The sequence below is a fragment of the Arvicola amphibius genome, chromosome 12, assembly GCF_903992535.2.
Source record: "Arvicola amphibius chromosome 12, mArvAmp1.2, whole genome shotgun sequence".
Classification (NCBI taxonomy): domain Eukaryota; kingdom Metazoa; phylum Chordata; class Mammalia; order Rodentia; family Cricetidae; genus Arvicola; species Arvicola amphibius.
The window spans coordinates 149,324,721-149,344,685 of NC_052058.2; the positions used below are offsets into that span (position 1 = coordinate 149,324,721).

At 44.0% G+C, this 19,965-nt stretch overlaps 1 protein-coding gene across 1 annotated transcript in view; it reads right to left on the reverse strand.

Annotated features, from left to right (window-relative positions):
- Nucleotides 1-16,839: 16,839 nt before the first annotated feature.
- Ntrk3 (neurotrophic receptor tyrosine kinase 3) overlaps nt 16,840-19,965 on the reverse strand; it is a 362,281-nt gene continuing 359,155 nt past the window's right edge. The window contains 1 exon segment of the mRNA XM_038313662.1: nt 16,840-17,025. Within this exon segment, the coding sequence (XP_038169590.1) occupies nt 16,840-17,025 (186 nt within the window).

Here is a 19,965-nt window from a genome sequence, read left to right on the forward strand (position 1 = left end):
CCTTGATTATTAAATAACTAACGAATAGTAAAGATCTAACAGTTAAACCAGCGACTCTCAGTTGGGTCAATCCCTATCCCCAGGGAACTTTGGACATGTTTGGAGGTACTTTTCATCAGCACACCCTTAGCAAGGAAAAGGAAGGCTACTAATGCTTCTGATAAAAATGCATTTGTGACAATATTATATGATGAACAGGAGAGCCCTCCACAGAAACAAAATTATCACTACTCCAAATGTGAGCAGTATCAATGAGGAGGGATATTTCCTTGCAATTTTCTTCATCTCAATGAACTCTGGTCAGTAGAATTCTGTGTGCTCAGTGTCTCTCCCTCACACCCTTTTCCCACAACCCATCGATGCCTTCTAGAGAAGTTACTGAAAATGGGTCATGAGAGACCACCAAGTCATTGTGTAAAATAGCTGGAAAATCTCTGGGGTAAAGGAGGGCGAAGAGAACACAGTTTATCTCACGTTTGTGACCTCATCATCGTGACTTAGAGCTGCTGGGAGTCAGGCCTTTCCTGAGGCCCCGCCTCAACTCGTAAGCACATGTATGAGGTTTGGACAAAGTCATCTCAACCCATTGTCCATACTAGATCAGCAAAAGAGGGCGGTAGCTTTCACAGCGATGCTTGTGCCTGTAGTGTTTGCTCATCTTCAGGTCTACCCGCATTTCAACTCACCTTTAAACTCAACACAATAAATCCAAATAAACCAAGGGCATCTTTGTTTTTATACTTTATTTGAGAAGAGACCCTACATAAACTATGTCAGGAGGATACATGTCTACACATGATCTCATCAATCGATAAGTGGAGTCGTTAACATAACATTGAAGATATGATACTATGAGGAGGACAGATGCATGACCAGGGAGTATTTACAACTCTCACATATGATATATTTATATTGAGATGGATATATACATATATACATGTACATGTGCATATACATACATATGTCCATACATACACACACATATATACATATATATGTATAAAATGATTTTGAACAAAAACCAGGAAAAGAGTTTTCCTTGTTGTAACAATGGTCACTTGGAAGTGAAGAATGGTTGGTTTTTGTTAGTGTCAGGTATTAAATTCTCTAACCCCATATGTAACTCCAACACCCATAGGTTTTGATGAAGACACACGCTTGCCTTGGGATGGAAGTGAGGGTGAAGAATGGGATGAGTGTATGGGATTGAGAGTGAAGGACATGCACAATGAGAGAAATGACCTTTGGTGATACCATTAAATCATCCTTTTGTATTAAACATAAATTATTAATACAGTTTAAAAAAATAAGTTTCTGTTTTCTTCTGAGGTTGAGGAGGAAGGGAGGCAGGGTGGGGCTAGAAGGATGAGTACTTGCCTTTCCAACACAACTCTTTGTGTCAACTGAGAACACCACTTTCTACCCTGGGGGCATCTTGCCATCTTATCGATTTATTCTTGGTTTTGTTCTGTTTTGATTTTGCTCTGTTTCACAAAAGGTAAATTCCTGGCAGAGTTTCACTCAAGACTGTGAACCTGTTCTCCAGTGGCAAACACAGCCATCATTGTAACTGGATCGATTCTCCAATACTTACACACATCTAAATAACGTTAGCATAGACAATGGAATTAATCTGGGGGAAAGGAAAATAATGGAAGGAATGACTTCTCAAGGAAGGGGTACTATGACTTTATCCTAGCATTTAACACGACAGTCTGCTATATTAACAGCTTGGGAATCCAGTCATGGGAAGCAAGCGTAAGCAGCACTTCCCAAGAGCCTGTGGAATAAGAGAGTGAGCATTATGAAAGAATAGTTCTGCTAAAAATAAAAGCTGAAGACTGGTCAGTGGGGGTTTACATGAACAACCTAAGACCTGGGTGAGCACATCTTAACTTTGCTTCATCGAGGTCTTCAGCAATTAACGATAACTTGCCAATACTCTACCCATTGCTGAACATCCCCCAAGTCAAGCCATGCTGCTCACCCCACTTCCCAAACTCGGTGAGTACATTTGCTTGGCCCCCAAACTGTTGTGTACATACGTCACATGTGTCCCTATGTCACGTCCATTGTTCAGCAGTTTCCACAAAGACAAATAACCCTTCAGATAGCCACTATAGTCTGACAAACAGTGGGGAATACACACAAACACGTGGGGTCGGACAAGATATAATCACTTTACAGATATTTAGTACAGGAAGCCTAGGGAAGGGGGATGAAAATCAGTTGCATCAGCACCCCAACTTCATCTGCAAAATTCTTCGCTGGGAACACAATGTCCTGCTAGTGTGCTGAAGTGGGAGGAGCCAGCTGATTTTCCAGATACTGAAAGTTTGCTGCACAACTTCAGCCTAAAGGTAAAGGGACATGTAATGTCCAGTAGGAAAGAAATCAGTGCCTATCATTTACACGACAATAAATCCTTCATTTCCCTTGAAATAAGATATGTAAAGTAGCACTTAGTTTAATACAAGTTTTGTTCTGCTTTAGACCTAGCTGTAAAAAGCCATTCATGCAAAAAATTACCTCCAGTTTTAGCTGGATGATTATAAAGGACACTTCTCCTGAAAACAGGGTCCCTTTCACGGAAGGAAGGGAAAAACATTCCACCCGGGACAGCCAGGGCTGGCGGAGAGTGGAAAATACAAGACTTTGGTGTTTACAGGGCACTTGCCTTAAGAACCCAGAAGTAGCACTGAGCAGGCCTCTGAAGAGGCAGAACTAGATGTGCCCTTGACATTTTTAAGAATTTTTTTTTCCAGAAAAAGTACAAGAACCTTGCTGGGGTTTAGTTCTGGCCTGTTCCTCCTGAGGCGTCAAAGATGCCTGTTCGTTAGCGCATCTCAGACCACCTTTCTGCCTGCCAGAGAGTCAGGGGATGCCATGAATGATGAGTTTGTAGCTCTTTTGTCGTTTTATAGAAAATGCTCTCTTATGAAGCCTTCCTATAGCTGGTTGTTTCTGCACAATGATCATTCCTTGATTAATATAGAAAACAAAGCTCTCCTGTTTAAACAGATTTTAATAATTGACTGCCCACTCTGTCTTCATGAAAGCCACTCAAAGAAAGGCATACTATGGTCTCCTTCGTGTGACAAGTGTGGGCATGAATGGGCCTGTTTAAGAAGGCAAGGAATGAGGAGGAATGTGTTCCTCCCCAGACCTATCCCAAGGTTAAAATCATCAGAGTTCACTTGAACTTGTTCCTCTGAGGCCTGACTCTTGCCTGCTTCTACTATTTCTCTGTCCTTAAAAGGAATCTGCATGGTCTCTCATCATTAAATGCCATGAATTGTTACAAGTAACAATGAAAGGAAAAGAAGTGTGTATAAGAGACAGAGAGGAGAAAGGGGGGCTAGAAAGAATGATAGCTTGGCCTGGCCTTAGATAATTCTGAGGCAGCTAAAATGGGTTTTGTATAACACTTTTGAAGGAGAAGGAAGGAGGAGGCGGGAGGAAGGAGGAGGAGGAAGCAGCTGAGATTCAGTTACCATCGTGGAGGGGCCCCAAGGAAGTAAACAACAGAAGACCGCACTGCTTCTGTGGTGACACCTAAGCATGTTTTGTGCTATAGGAAAACTGGGCAATCACAACGCATAGTGACAACATGTGCTTCTGTTACTCTCAACGCCCCCAGTGTCCCCTTTGGACAGGCTTGGGGAAAGCCACGAGGAGCTACTTTCAACCTTACCACGATTAAGGCAAAAACAGCTGTGGAACAGCCCACAAGGTCACAAACTAGATGCCAAGATTCAAAGTAGCATCTTTCCACAAGTTCCTAAAATGCCTGATGGCAGTATTGCTAGACCCTTCTTTGTCCTCAGAGGCCATAACTTCGGCTCCACCATTGTGAATTACTGCTTCCGGGTGCACACCAATCAACCACGGCCTTGTATATTGTAAGCACTATGCTCATGTTTTTAAAAAGAGGTTGTCAATGAGTGGCATTTCTTGTAGAAGTTTGCAAGCCTGGGGTGCCTTATAAGGAAGGGATATATGCCTCAAAGCATTCCCATCACCACCGATGCCTCAGTCTTTCCCATCTCTGTGCTGAGAAACCTGGCTGTGACAGTCTATACTTTGTTAGCACGTCAGGAACATGACAGAAACAGCTATCTCAGGTTCAGGGACAAATAAAAGCTATCCCTGGATGTTGATGTTGGAACATGGTCCATGAATGATGCTGTCTGAGGAGGATTTTGAGAGTTTGTGAGATAGCCCCAGGGAAACATGACAAAAGTCTTGTAAGCTGTGTTTCTCCATGACAAGGATTGTTCCTGGAATGTGCTTTTGTGCCCTTTCCAGGCGTATGAAATAGGAGGAGATTTGCTCCAGATTGACTGCACATTACTCCTCATTTTTGTTATTCAGAGACGTTTCCAGGCACCATTTGTCCTTGTGGCTGAATACAGGCTAAACCCATGTGAACTCTCTTTATGGCTGGTATAACCCTCAGAATATAAACTGTCTGATGCTCTGAATAAAGTTGGCTATTGCATGAGACGTCAGTCTGTCTCATTTCTCGGTTCCTCTCTCCCAGGTTCACACCTCCAACAAGAGAAGTAATGCCTGAATTGCAAAAAAAAATAAATATATAAGCACCAAAACTTAAGACTAAAACCTTCCAAGTTCAATGGGTAGAGAGTGATCGAAAAAATCTGTCCCTTCCTGTCTGGAAATCCAATCACCAGAGTAGAGCTCAGATGAAGGAAATGGTTGCTGTCCCTGGTGCTGAAAACAGATATCCTGGTCAGAGCAGAATTTACACTTCTGAGATGGGCAAAGTCAAAAACTGCCTGTGAAACAAAATTGTCCTTTCACAGACACTGATATTAGGTGAACGGTCTCAAATGTTATTCCAAAAACCTCTTCTTTAAATATCATTTGAATTCAAAAATAGCTCTGAAACAACTTCAATACCGGTGAAAAAAGAATTAATGCCTTGCCAAAAATCTACATGGGGTGGCTTACTCTAAATTGTTTTAGTCCTGTTGGCCAAGTTCCAGGCATGCATAAGGGATTCCATGCCTTCAGAAGGAGGAGCACAGACAGGCAGAGCACTGAGGTGCATTGCTTGCTTTGCCCTGATATCAAAACAAATATGGGGTTGACTTGATTTGCTATGACCGAAGGTTTCAGAAAGGAATATTTAGAGGCTATTTCACATTGTTCAGACACATGGACCTTTATTTCCTCTGTAACCCTAATTTTACTGTCTTGTTTCAAGAAACTGAACAGAACTTTTACTGTGCTCGAGAGAACATCTAAATGTGTAAACAACAGCTTCCCACCTGTTTCCCACCTCCATAACCACACACACACACACACACACACACACACACACACACACTCCTAAAATGCAAAACTCATCTTGAAAAGAGAATGTATTTTTTTCACTGAATAAATAGTACAGGAATGTCTGTTGGCAGAACAACACTGACTTTTTTTTTGTCTTTCACATTTAGTCAGAATTTTCTTGCCCAAACTCACTTTCTTTTCTTTTTAATTTGACAAATCTCTTGTGCCAAACCACCAGGGTCCAAATGCATAATCAAGAAGACTCCCGTTGCCGTGGTGCTGGTATAGAAAAATAACATGGGCCATTTGGGGTTACCTCCAACCCCAACGGGCTCAAGAGAGCCTTGCTTTTAGGCATGAACTATAATCAATCTTCGCTAGCCTTGGAAAAGAAATATCCCAGTGGCCCCCCAAAAGACTAAACTTTCAGGAGAAGGGAATGAAAACCATCATTAAAGTAAGTTCCTGTTCCTGTTAATATATAGCTCAGACTTTCCATGTTGATCAATTTACTTCTCTCGTGATACCTCTGAGATCTTTAATTTATCAGTCGTGTCTACAGGAAATCAACACTGTGAAACTACTTGTTCCAAGCAGGCCCAAGTTAAGCTCAGAAGAGCCCGTGTCCTCGAGATTATCCAAGAGAGTTAAGAAACATCACTACGAATCAGTGGGCCTCCTTCAATTTCACACCACAATTTACAAGCATATCCCAATTTTGGATTCTCATTTCAAAGAAGGTTGGAAAGCTTTCTTCCAGACAGACAATGGCGGGTTAAAAAAAAAAATCACTCAGACAGAAGTCTAGAGGAGAGGTGCTGCTTTCCTGCATCCAGAAAAGCAAACACTGAGCCCAAGGTCAAAAGAAAAGAGAAGCCGTGATCATCTGAGCTTCCGTGAAACACTTACGAGTTTCTCAGGATGCTTGGTACTCAGCTTCATTCTGCTTTTGCTCATGAGTGGTCAGCATCCTTTCACAACACACAGACAACATTTTGTCAGACATATCACACCTGATGGCTGCTTGGAAATTGAAGGGAAATAACATTTGAAAGATCTCACTTTCCAAGTAGTCTTTGTGGCAAGGGACTTAAAATAGCGCTTGGCATCACAGACACCTGGGGCAGTTTTTTTTAGAGACTGTAAATGACTTCACTGCTGTAACCTTGGCAATCTGGCCCCGTGATTTGTTGTCTGGGGTTTCATTTTCAGCCAGACACGTCCCTCAGCAGGAGTCCCTCTGGAACATCTCTGTTGTGCTCTGGGGCATTGAAAATGAGGCCTGGAATTTGGTCTTCACCAGGATCGCTTTCTCCATCTTCTGATTATCCCTGCCTTTCCCTTGTGGGGACCACGGTCCCTAGCAAGGTTCAAAATCATTAGCACTTTAATCTCCCTGCAAGATCAGTTTTCGTATTCAGTTTAAATCAAGCAACCTTACTTTCTCAGGCATTATTCTGAATCCACATCACCTCTTCAAATCAGCAAGGAGTTGGTAAGGAGTTAGAGCAGAGGAGATGCTATTTTGGCTTCAAGATTTTCTGGCATGGGTTCCATGCCAGAAAATGAAATCTACAACTCATCCCTGCTAAGTGGGTTTAAAAAAATCCCTTTCTTCTGGTAGAATTACGAGATATTTTCCGTTACTGTGTATGCACTCGTGATTCAAAGTCGGAAAAAGGTAAATTACTAACTCTCTAGAAACCAACCTCAGGAGGGAACCTCAAACACAGTACAAGTCAAATGTTTCAACACCATGAGCAGTACCTGCTGTCCAAAGAGTTGGCTTTCCCAGGCATGGGGCCTTGGGAACACCACTGAGGGCTGACTATTCTTCATGGTAATCATCGGTGAATGGCAGGAGGCTGTGAGCAGAACTTTTACAGAGTAAGAGGCTGATCAGAAAGAAAGAATCTCAAGACCTCTACCTTTCAGTTCCATTGCTCCCCCCCCCTTTCCATCTGTCTTGACATTTCTTCATAGAGAGAACTCAAAAGAGACCAACTCTTTCCTAAGGAAATGCAGATAAAACAATTAAAAACCTGGGAATCACAATGAAGACATTAGTAGAAACCAAGAAAAGGCATGTTTAAACTACCTAGAGTTATGAGAGGAAAATGTTTGATTTTAATGTGTGTGAGTGTTTTGCCTGTTTGTGTGCCTGTGGAGGCCAGAAGAGGGTGTCAGATCCCCTGAAACCCGATTTACAGATGGTGGTGAGCGTCTATGTGGGCGCTGGGAATCAACTCCAGCTCATCCGGAACTGTAGTCAGTACTCTTAGAATCTCTCCAGCTCATGAAAAAATAAATAAATAAATAATAAGTGGTTGTGTCAGACACGGCGGCTTTATTGTGACTAGAGAACGTGGCTCTTTGTGACTGTTAGAACAGATGCTGGTACAGTCATAGCATCTGCTGATGTCAAATGACTTTGGAAGAGAAGGGCTGGCCTCTCAGACCCTCAGCTGACCTCCTCTCGATCACCATCCCATGGTTTGTGGATTCAGTTTGTTTAAGGTACAACCCTGTTTAGAGCCATCACAACAAAGGTCACTTCCACCAAATCTGGGAGTCACTCTTTTAAATGTCCCAAGGACGAATAAACCTTGACTGACACATGGAGCTCTGGACCATGGAGAGGCATGCCCTCCCATGCACAGTAGAAGAGAGAGAGAGAGAGAGAGAGAGAGAGAGAGAGAGAGAGAGAGAGAGAACTGTACATTGCCGTTTACCAGGATGTTCAGCAGCCAGGAAACAAGAGAGAAATGAGAAGGAAAACATGTTTGTAGGAAGGCCTGCCTTTCTTAACCAACCCAGAAGGATGAGATGACTTCAAAAAGACCGACTGGGGCCTTATAATAGGCCTGTTGTACTGGAGTCTCCTGTGCAAAGGCAACTGATGAGGCGCTAATGAGCACTAATCATTTGGTCCACGGAGCTGGAAAGAGGCTGATGGATGGATGGGAGAGCAGTTTGCTTCTTTCCGCAGAAACCCAGACTAAATCACATGTTCGGGCTAAGAAGATGAGACACCTAGAATTTCCTCAGATGCCTAGAGCTCTTAAAGTCTGGAAGAGGTCAGTGAGGTAGGGAACTGGGGATAGATAAGATCTGGAATTCAGAGAAAGGTGGGAATGAGAAACTGAGCATATGGTGCAAACGGCTCTGGCCCTTTGGAGTGGGGTGTCTGCAAACATGCTCCCGGGGAATACCTGCTATGACATACTCCATCGGGAACCAATCTGAGCAACAGATTAGAACAGAGTAGCTTTCCCCATCACTGCTGTTTGAGAGAGAGCACAACCTGCAGCCTGTTTGCCTACTGCTCGTCAAGAGCTGATATTCACTCAGCCGCCAAGCCAAGCGCCCTACAATCTAGCTTCTAACTCAGCTCTCTTCTGTGTCCCAAGGACTTCATGCCACCTGGTTCAATTAGAACACATGAGTTTTATATCCAGTGGTTGGGCCAGTAATTGCTTAAACTATTTCACATTAACCTTTACACATAATATTTATGATGAATCTGATACCCGTTTCCCCAGAAAATTAATTACAGAAAATCAGAATCAAAGCTCAGTCTGGTTGTTTTTTTTTAATCTTGAAAAAATGTTAGGGAGGCGGCCTACCTTTATATATGAAAAATTTGAGAACTTGGGTGTTTTCTTTTGCCATCAAAGAATCCTCAAGTTTGAAAAAAAAAAAAAACCTCATCATATGGAAAATCATAGGCTTTGTCTGCTAATACAAACAACGAGGAGCTACAGTGAGGAAAAGCACCCGTGTGCTGCATTCATTTGTGCACACATGCTGAGATCAATGAAAGCAACACACATGGGGTCTGTATGCAATAGAATTATGCAGGCATTTGCATGCATGCACTTGCTCATATGTGGAAGTGAATAAACATCATAAATAACATAAAGATGAATATGATTTGTTCTCTATCAGTTTGAGAAGGCAGAAAAACCCACGACTCTGATCATTGCTTTTAAATAAAGTCATCAAGATTCCTTCCGTGTTGCTGTTGCATTACTCAGTCCAGAAATCTATTTTCTTAGTCAATACACACAATGTCCTTGACTAAAAACTTTCAGTTCTCCTAAAGAAATATCTAAGAATATACAAAGAGACTCCCACTCCTAAAGAAGCAAAGAAGAAAAAATAATTTGAAGGAGAGTCAGATTCAACAACTCTGCAGAGAGATTTGGGCAGGGTATTTGAAAATCCTGATCTGTGTTTTCAGAAATGCCTGGGAATATGTTGAGTTGCTCTGCAAAATCTGGAGGTAGCTGGGGCCAAGCTGAAGGTCCCTTTTCAGAATTTTTGATGCATGAGATGCATGTATGTGCTTTTGGTATGGGCCATCTTACACGAAAGGTTTCATCTGACTATGGGATCTCGGTGTGACATCATACCATGGGCTAGAAAAGCTCAGAGCTTTCTAACAAAGCACTGTCCCAGCCGAGTGAGTAGAAGCCTGGGCTGCCTTTATTCAAAGGTCCAGAGGAAACACCTGTATAGAGGACAAGCCCTTCCAGCCATCAGATCCCACCGACCTCATCTGCAGTCATGACCTTGTTTCGTTTGCTGTTTTCTTAAAAGCTGAAAGACTGGAGGCATAGTTAGGGACCAACTCTGGGCCCTTGACTCCTCTGCAGACCATTTCACTTTGAGACTGGCCATAAAACTGTTCATCATCAGTGGAATGGCTTTCATGCCTTGATTTGCAGTCTCCTCTGGGGAAAAGCCAATACAGTGGCAAGCACTGTCATTCTGACCAAGCAGCAAACATGACTCAGAAAGGTCAAAACTCCCTCTCTGAGGGTCAGACCCCAGCATCAGTGTCTTTGCTCCCATAAGCTAAAAGTTCATGGACTGTGAGATCAGTAGGCGGAGACAGGAAAGGGGGTTGCTGTGGGTGGGCCACGGAGGGTTTCAGATGGGATTTACAGGGACACGCCACATGCATCTCAATGAGCTATGCAGTCAAATCCACTGCACAGAGGTTAATCTAGATGTCAACATTGTCTGACAGCACTGAAATTACTCCAGGGCAGGGCTCCTTCAGAAGTCTTAATATAACAGTCAATTCCATCCTGCCTGCAGGAAATGAAAGTTTTCTGCTTTGTGTGCCGAATCATTCAGCACCAATTTTCTCACTGTTTGAAGCCCAAACTGTTTGTGGTCCTGGGATTCACCTCTTATTAAGACTTTCACAGAGTTTCAGATGCCAGATCCTCTGTCCCATGGAAGCCAGAGAATGTGAACCAAGAGAAAAGGGGGAAATGAAAAAGCAGAAAGAAGAAAATCTTGACTGAAATGTATTCCTCTCCTGTGGGGTGCAGAAATCAAGCTACCTGGATCAGGCTTTTTCTTCCTGTCCAGAAGTAGCTTCAAGGGTACCAGGTAAGCATCAGGCAGCTTTGAAATAGAGACAGAACATGGGCTAATCTCCAAGGGGAGAAACTGAGTAGGTCCTACTACTCCAGATAGAAAAAAAAAAAAACTTAGTTTCTTTTTAAAGGTACACTCCCATAAATGCTTCTTAAATGAAATGATAGATACCAGATTTGGATTTGAGCGTGTGATTTCTCACTCGTTTGAGTGGATCCAAAGGAATGCTAGACTATACAGTGTGGAGCTGGGTGCCCACACTGCCTTTACTCTTGCAGGAAAGAGGTCTGAATCCCTGACTGCCTAAAATGAGAAGAAACTGAATCCTCTCATAGATACTAAACGAAAGCAATACCTAAATGCCTGGGAGCTCCTCAGAAGTAGGAGTTCCATAGGCTCCTTGTCTTCTGTGTTATCACAATCCACCTTCTATAAGAAACATCTACTTTGAGAACTATAAATTTCTCTTGAGAACTCTGTGCTTGGAGATCCAATAAATTCCTGGGTGATTTAGGGAAAAATTGTTAATAGAATTTATGCTCTTACCAAAGAGGGAACTTAGCTTGTTGGTTTAAGACATTTCTTATGGCAAATATCAAATCAGATCTGGTTTAAAAGTTGGAACCTAGCTGCCCACAGGAAGGGCAATCTGAATTCTCTGTCTATGGAGAGGAATCCAGGTACTCACATATTGAAAGTATCATAAGGAAACAATTTAATGCAATTCAATACTGCTAACAAGAAGGAAAAGAAAAGGAAAGGAAAGAAAAGGAAAGGAAAGAAAAGAAAAGAAGAAAAGAAAAGAAAAGAAAAGAAAAGAAAAGAAAAGAAAAAGGGAATTCCAAGTTCTCTCAGGTGGAGCCCATATCTCTGCAGATCTCACAGAAAGGGGCCCCAGTTGGCACATCAGAAACTTGTTGCATGGACTGCGCACGTGCATGTGCACGCACACACAGTGTTTGGAGAGAATGCACCAAACAGAAGTCCTGTTCAGAAGTCAAGATGGAAGTCCCTGTGCACTGATGCAGTCACTACCTCCGCCACCATCACCCGGGCCTATCAGAGAGCATGACAGACTGCCATCCTCTCAGGTTCTCTCTTGTCTGACCCTCCTGGGAGAGGCTTCATCTGCCTTGCTGGCATCTCCAATACTAAATCCCAAACAACACATAAGTGAAAAGGGTTTAGGCATGGTGAACTATCAGAAAACCAGGAGGGATGATATTGGAGATGCTCAGATGTTATTGTTAACATAATTTAGTGTGGGGAGCAGCAGATGATCAAACTTGGGGATAACCAACTTCCCTTTGGGACCTTTCTGAATATCTCCGCAGGTCCCTTCCAGAAGAAACATACAGTGCAAAAGAGAATCCCAACCTGTGACAAGTTCTGAAGTCCACACTGATGTTTTAATAATGGTGCCCAAACTTGGAATTCCCCTTCCAGCCCTGGTAAGTACTAGTTGAAACATTACTTGGTACCAAATAATGTGGATCTTAAAGAAATAAAATCATATTGAGTGACTACAGCTCACAAAATCTCAGCTCAAGATGACTTTTTTTTTGGTAAACACCTTGTGCACTTTAGCTGGTTGGTGCCCAACCAAAGCAGACATTAGACACTGTGGAGATGTTTGGGGGTGGCTCCTGGGACTGCTGGAATCTGATTTCACTGACTCATCATCCACAAATATTTCTATGCTCTCCTCTAAGCAAAGAATTTCAAAGACTGCAAAAACTCTCAGGTAAGTGTAAAGATTTTACTGCTGCTTTTGGTTCAGAAAAGAGGAACAAGTATCCCACCAGCCTTATTCTTGGATATAAAAGAATGGGAAGAAAGTATGTACATGCAAAAAAAAAAATCTCTTGGTTTCTGACCCAGAGTCCAGATTACTACTTGCTTTTCATGGGAGGCGGATGGGACTGTCTCCATATTTCAGATTTGATTCTGCCAGTGTGGGCACATGAAGTCAAGAAGAAGGCTGGAAGAGAAGCTCAGCTTCTCCTGAAGAACACAAACTTCAACTTCCTGACTTGTGTGCCTAGATCCTGAACCAGTGTCCCTCAAACACAGCAGGCCCAAAATATTCTCTACTTTCCTTTTGCAGTCAGCTTTTGTCAACAGCAACTTTTCTTCCTTTCCCTCCTCGCCTTTCATTTAATCTCTCCTAGCCAACAACCTTAGAATAAGGCGTAGATGGGACTCAAAATAGCCTTTCAAACTGAGGTAGACTCTAAGAGTCCATCTGTTCTAACTCCGTATATCCGGGGGATGGGGAGAGACTGATAATTAAAGAAATGTTGACTTAGCCACATCACAGGGGTTAGCCAAGCATGAAGGCAGGGTTCCCAGTGGTCTCTCCGCTGTCTGAGTGCTCTTCCGGCAGGGCTCACTCATCCTCACTTCTCCTGTAAAGCTCTTCTGTTGGTACTGATTTCCATAGTGTTTAGCACCAGAAGTACTTGCACTAGTGTGTTCCACAAGGTAAGCATCACCAGAGGTGAACAACACTGTTCACCTCAAGCCTGGGAAAATGGAAGATCTTCGCCTCCGGCGAAAAGTTGTCTCTGGGAATAACATGCGCACGATCTGCTGAGTGGCGGAAGGGCCCAAGTCCTTTGTCTATTGGCTAGTGAAGGCTGAGTGCCCCTTGACAACCACTCCTAGTTCAGAGATGAAATCAGAAAGGAGCATCAGGTTCATGGCCAGGGCACATAACTAAAAGGACCCTTGGCCACGACTCCCAGCTCTATAATGGACAGCCACGTCACTCTTTGTCAGTTCAGGAGGGGTCCAGGTGGCAGTGACAGGGCACAGAGATAAGCATGGGTTCCCGGACCATTCATGAGCATTCACAGTGCAGTTGACTTCAAGCTACGTACTAAATCAATTTGGCATGGGGTAGACGCATTTATGTAGGAAGCAGGATGGAGCAGGTGGCAGCAGCTACATGGGCTTATGGGATGTCGATTCTAGGCTCATCGGACGACATTAGACTCTTTAAAAATAAATAAAAATAATAAATAAATAAATAAATAAACCACCAATAACAATTTTCTGGTATAGGGGAAGGCTGGGGTAGGGAATGAGAGAGAATGTCCCCTCGACCCCAAGCTAAAGTAGTCTCAGACACTTTAGACTCATGCATGTTTTGACAAGGGAGGAAGAGGAGGATCGGACTGACTTGCTGGAACCAACCCCAGCCCAAGTACAGTGCGTCCTCAGAGACAACCACCTGCTGCTCGCACTAGGCCAGAGGAGGATTTTCTAGTCAATTCAGAGCGATGCTAAGAGAAAACATGGCACAGTGATTCCGTGCTGTTAGGAGCTAAAGATTGAGAGCTAGAATAGGATGGGGCATAACCAGCCCCCCCCCCCTCACTCTGCACATAAGGAAAACATGGCACAGTGAAGTGAGTCGTATGCGTCCTGTGCCGGCCCAGAGGAGCAAGACGAGCGCTCTGCCCACCCCGGAGCCGTCACTATCCAAAGCCTGTTCTGCGTGTCCTTACCCTCGGAAGCAGCCGCAAGCCCTTTCTCCACCTTCCAAGGTTCACATGGAAAATCTCCTGGACGCAGGGAGGTTGCCGGGATAGGAAGGAGGTTGGCCCCGTTCTGCACCCCTCCTAACTCCACTGCCCCCTCTCTCGCTTACTGATGCACAGGCGGCTGATAGTGGAGGATGTAGAGAGGAGGTACCCTGGCTGCCAGTGTGGAAGCTCATGGAAGTAGCCCAAGGACCCTTGAGCAAGTTCAGCCTTGTCATTTCTCCCAGCTCTCCCACACAGGCTCTAAATGCCAGACCTCCACTTCTTCCAGCGCCCCCGCCCACCTCAAAGAATCACCTCTAAATAGGAATCCCTTTCTCCTCAGCTCCCACCCCCAGTCCCCCCTTGCCTGGGAATGTCTCCCCCTTGGCTATAGGATAAAAACTGGGATGGAAACTACCACCCAGCATTCACATCCCCAGCAGAGACCAAAGCCTCAGGTGGGCTGATTCAAGGTGTAATAAGAGACGTAATTGCCACAGGACAGCAAAGGGTTCTTTTTTTGAAGGGATCAATCCAAAGAGCCTCTCCCTGACAATTTCAGGGGCTGGGCACCTAGTGGAGTAAGAAGTTCCACACTGAATTCCTAGTTGACCCAGCTCTCTCCCCAGTCCAGCTGAGCAGGCTTGCTCATCCCTGAATCCCAACCATGGCTACAATCTGAGCACAGCTCCTTTCTAGTTGAATAAAAACATTTGTTGGTATTAAAAAAAGAAAAGTAATATCACAAACACGTAATCCAGTCCTAAACCCGCCACGGAGTTGCCCATACTTCAGCTGCCTTTGACTGGTGGGGATATCTAGGCTACAGACAGTTTTTCAGCTGGCAAGGAACGGTATATCGGCGGTTCCTGGGAGCTTCTGGTAAGAAAATGTTTGTTAGGTAGTTCTGTGCTTGGGATGAGGTGGAGAGACGGGTACCCTAGGAAGGGCACATCCCCTCCTCCCCAGCAAGATGGCTCGGTGCGGCTTTAGACTCCTGGGGGCGTTTCATTGTTGTGTGTGAGAGCTGTCCAAAGATCGCCTCTTTTGCCATCCTCAGCAACACAGTTGGGAAGGCAGCGATTCTCCCTGGAGCTGGGGGCTTAGGGGACGGGCCCCAGACCAGATGCTTCATTCTCACTCCCTGGTCAGCACTTGGTCCTCATTAGGATGGCAAAATTGCAGCACTGGTCACTCATTCATTGGACAGCTTCCAGAGAAGCTTCAGTGACCGCCCTGCCCCCCACACGCACCCAGCCCACAGAGTGATTTCTCAGTCCCTGCCTTTTCTCACAACAGCTCAAAGGCAGATGCATCAATCCTTCCAAGGGCTTAAAACGTGAGGAGAATGCCAAGGGCCAAACGCAGGTGCCAAGTAGATTCTCTGCTGACTTTTGCCAATGCCACTGTCTGGCTCTTCGAAACACACATGCCTCAGGCTCTCGGCTGTATTCCTTCCCTGGCAATGGGGTTTACCCAGAACTCGAGAGAACCTCAGGATGTGGGGAAAGCGGGATAAGAAAATAAGACTCAAGGGGACGCCTAATTATGATCTACAAGCAAGTAAGCAAATCCCAGAGCCCCGAAGCCTCTGTGTCCACATTAAGAGATGACCCCAGAGAATGTGGACTCTAAACCTCCCAAGGGCCTGAAAAGGCAAGGACAGGCTAAAGAGTCTTCCCAGTGAGTGGTAGTGCCTTGATAGGATTCTCAGCTGTTTTTACTTCCTCGGTTCGAGTCTTTAAATCCACCAAGTCCAGTTCTTCAGGTTCAAAGGATCGAAGCTCTTCAAACCCAGTAAGGAACTTGAGCGTGATTTACATCCAGAAGGCTGGGGTTTGCTCTTTCCAGAGTCCCCCTGCCCTGACTTGCTCGGTGTTTAACCGGGCCGTGGATGGCTTTTGCTCTTATGGGATCTGGTGTTGGCTTTTGTTCAGTATTTACTCGTAGGTGTCATCACTGATTCCCAAAATCATCAGGGCTATATATTTGTAGAATGGAAAAAAATTAGAAAACTGCCCCCAAAGAGGAAGAAAAGAGGAGGAGAGTGGAGGCGAAGGTCAAGGCAGGCCAGAGATGTTTCCAAAGGGCCTGGACTTCCAGAATTGTTTCCTTGCCAAGCACCGCCAATGGGTCACGCATGCGCATGGATGATTGTGCGTCACCATGCCTTCCTCCCATCCTCCGTCTCTGGCGGTCAAGACGAAGAGCTCCGGAAAGTCAGAGCTGAAGAAGCATGGCCACAGCTTACGTCAAGGGAATTTCATTTGTGTTAATAATAATATTTAAAATGTTTCTCGGTTGTTAATGTCTTATGGTTTTCTGTATCAGCAGCGTCTCTATGTATTAGAGAAGGTAATTCTCTGTAGATATAGATAGATAGATAGTTATGTATATATATATATAAATATATATGTCAAACTGCCTTACAGGGTTTCTTTCTTTTGTTTTGTTTTTTTTAAATTCAGTGTTGTATGTGTAGCAGGCACTTGAATTTATATGAAGATGTTCATTTCAGTCAAAGATGGAAAAAAGGAGTTGAGATGAGGAGAAAGTAGGTATGAGGCAGGGAGAGAGGAGGCAACAGAGTATAAATGCTTGGCCACCAGTCCTACTAGCCGAGGATGTCCAGGTAGATTGGGGTGGCCTTCCCCAAAGCCTGGAGGATTTTGAAGATATCCTTAATATTCAGCCGCTGTTGAGGCTCCCTCTGCCAGCACCCCAGCATGACGTCATATACCTCTTTTGGGCAGACTCGGGGTCTCTCCAAGACGCGGCCTTGGGTGATGCACTCAATGACCTGAGAAAGCAAGAATAGAGAGGTTATATCCAGAAATTCATGCAAAGCTCACCCTTGGTCCTGGGACTCCTACCTAGCAACAGACACAAACTCAACTCATCATGGCCATATGCACAGGTTGATGTCTAGGTAGGAGGCAGGACTGTTTTTTTTCTAAGCCTGTGCAGATGTTTTGTAAAGTATTTCATTGATATGTATTTTAAAAATTATTTTTGAGATTCTACAATAATTGTAGCATCTATTCCTTCCCTTTCCTCCCTCCAAAACTCCCATATACCTCTTCCCAATCTCATTAAAACTCATTGTCTCTTCTTTTATTTTTATTATATACATATAATACAAATGTATACATATATGCATATTTATTCTTAAATATAACCTTCTCAGTCCAAATACCATCACTTGAATGCTGACCATCTGGCAACCAGTCGGTGCTCTTCCCTGCTCCCAGCTTTCCTCAGCTGCCTACAGCTCTTTGTGAGCTACCAGAGTCACCACTCCTTGGGTGGGCCAGCCAGTTCAAGTCAGTTAACCTCCAGGGACCTCATCACACTTGTCTGGAAGACTGGGGTCTGGATTTCCAGCAGGAGCAAATGCAACAAGAAAAACTGTGCTGTACCGAAGGGGCGGCTTCGAGATATAGGAGACCCAGGTATGTTCTTTACGGTTCAATTCCAATTACTCAAAGGCATTTTCTTTTAAATGCTGGGAATTGAACCCAGGGCCTCAGGAACAGGCAATTTTTGTACTACTTATCAACACTCTCAGTCCAGGTACATTTTAAAAGAATTATTTACTTTCCCATTGGTTTGTATCCATTCTGCACAGTACTGCGTTACATAAGGACATTTTAACACAAGTATCTTGTACTCTGGAGTGTATTCCCACTCTAAGACCCTATTTCTCCCCATCTTTTCCTTAATTTTAACACCAGACTTTACTTTTCTAATTAGAAAACGCAGTATTTAATCTTCATTCTGGCGTTTTGGTTTTATTTGGTTGCGTTTATTCTCCTCCTGTTGTTTTCTGTCCCTCCCCTTGATACTATTTTTTTTAAATATTTATTTATTTATTATGCATACAATATTCTGTCTGTGTGTATGTCTGCAGGCCAGAAGAGGGCACCAGACCCCATTACAGATGGTTGTGAGCCACCCTGTGGTTGCTGGGAATTGAACTCAGGACCTTTGGAAGAGCAGGCAATGCTCTTAACCTCTGAGCCATCTCTCCAGCCCCTTGATACTATTTTTGATACTTCCTCTACCTCCATAGCATCCTTTCTGCTCTCACATCTCATGTGTTCTATTGTCCCTCCGGTAGGTGTCCCCCAGGGCCTCTTCTCTTGCCATTGCCTACCTCTGGTTGCATAACCTAATCCCATGCTCACTCTTACGTGTACACATGCCTACAAACATTGGAAGCCCGGCTAGAAATCTCAGCATGCGCGTTTCTCAAAAAATTAGAAGCAGTCCTATCATATGACCCAGCCGCTCTGCTCCCGGGAATATATACCTAAAGAACTTACATCCTACCACAAACACTCACACGCTTATGTTTACGGTTGCATTATTCACAATAGCAAGAAAATAAACTCTGTTTTTAAAATGTCATGTTTAAAAAAAGTCGCGAAAAGTATATATGATTCCTATTATGATCTGCCATCTGCCTGCTACTAGCATATTACACACTGCATTTCGCTAATCCATTATTAGCCAAATGCCATTGTTTACCCACATTGCCTCAGTTTTTAACCTCTTTTCCTTTTGCTATTCCAGGATTCCATTGGGAACACTGCATTGTATCAACTCATGGCATCCCCTTCGGCTCTTCTGGGAGGTCAGACATTTCTTTACTGAAAGTAAAATATCTGCATCTTTCAAAAAGGGCACAAAACACTTTCTGAACTCTGGTATCTGAGCAAACGCCTGCCTTCTCTTCCCCATTAGCATATATTTTATTGGGTAAGAACCTCCCTCTCTCCCATTCTTCCTCTGTTCCTCTCTTCTGCTAGTCCTCCTTTTCTCCCTCCCCAATCTATCTCTGCATCCCGCAGAACAGGGCCTTCTCCTGGGTTTCTGGGTATCTTACATAACTGTTGACCAGGAGTGACCTTCACTGTGCCAGCTCCTACTATTCACACTCGCCATGGAGTCTGGGATGACACTTTGGGATCATTTCTTTGACAGCCTAGTAAGTCCCCAGGTGCTGTTTACCATGGCATCAGATTTCTCCCAGATTTCACCTCTGCACCTTTATGAAGAAGGATCTACGTCAAGCTGCAATAGCTGCTGCTTAGGCTTAGACCGAAGGCACCCAGTGGCATCTTCTCTAAAGCAGAACCAGCCAAGTTATAAACTTTCACTATGTAGTCTATCACCAGTGACTGCCTATACCCAGCTGCTGCTGTAGACGGAGCAAGGGGAGGAGTTGAGGGAAGAAAGCCTGGCTTCAAGGGTAGGGCCCCACTACACCATCTTCAAAGAGGTCATAAGCACCCCATTAACCACTCTACCCATCTTAGGGATCCATGACAAGGTTCTGCTAACACCAACATCACCCCCATACCATGGAGGTTGAGCCCAGGTGCATGCCTGTGTGTATTTGCAAGCATATAACTTCACATTCATGTATCTATATGTGCAAATGCATGTGTGTACCATCCCCCGGGAAAAAGAGTACCACTTTAAATAAAAATCCACAACAAATAGCTTCTATATACACTCTTTACTTATTCTATAAGACCACTAAAATGTCTGTTATACTTTGGAAATTGAGGTCAGGTCCCATTGGGTACCTGTGGTATAGTAAGATACCACAGATATATAAAGACATGCTTTGTTTTGTTTTCAGGCAAGGTCTCATGAGATCTAGGCCGTCCTTAAATTACATGAAGCAAAGGATGACGTTTGACTGCTGATCTTACCACCTACATCTCCTGTG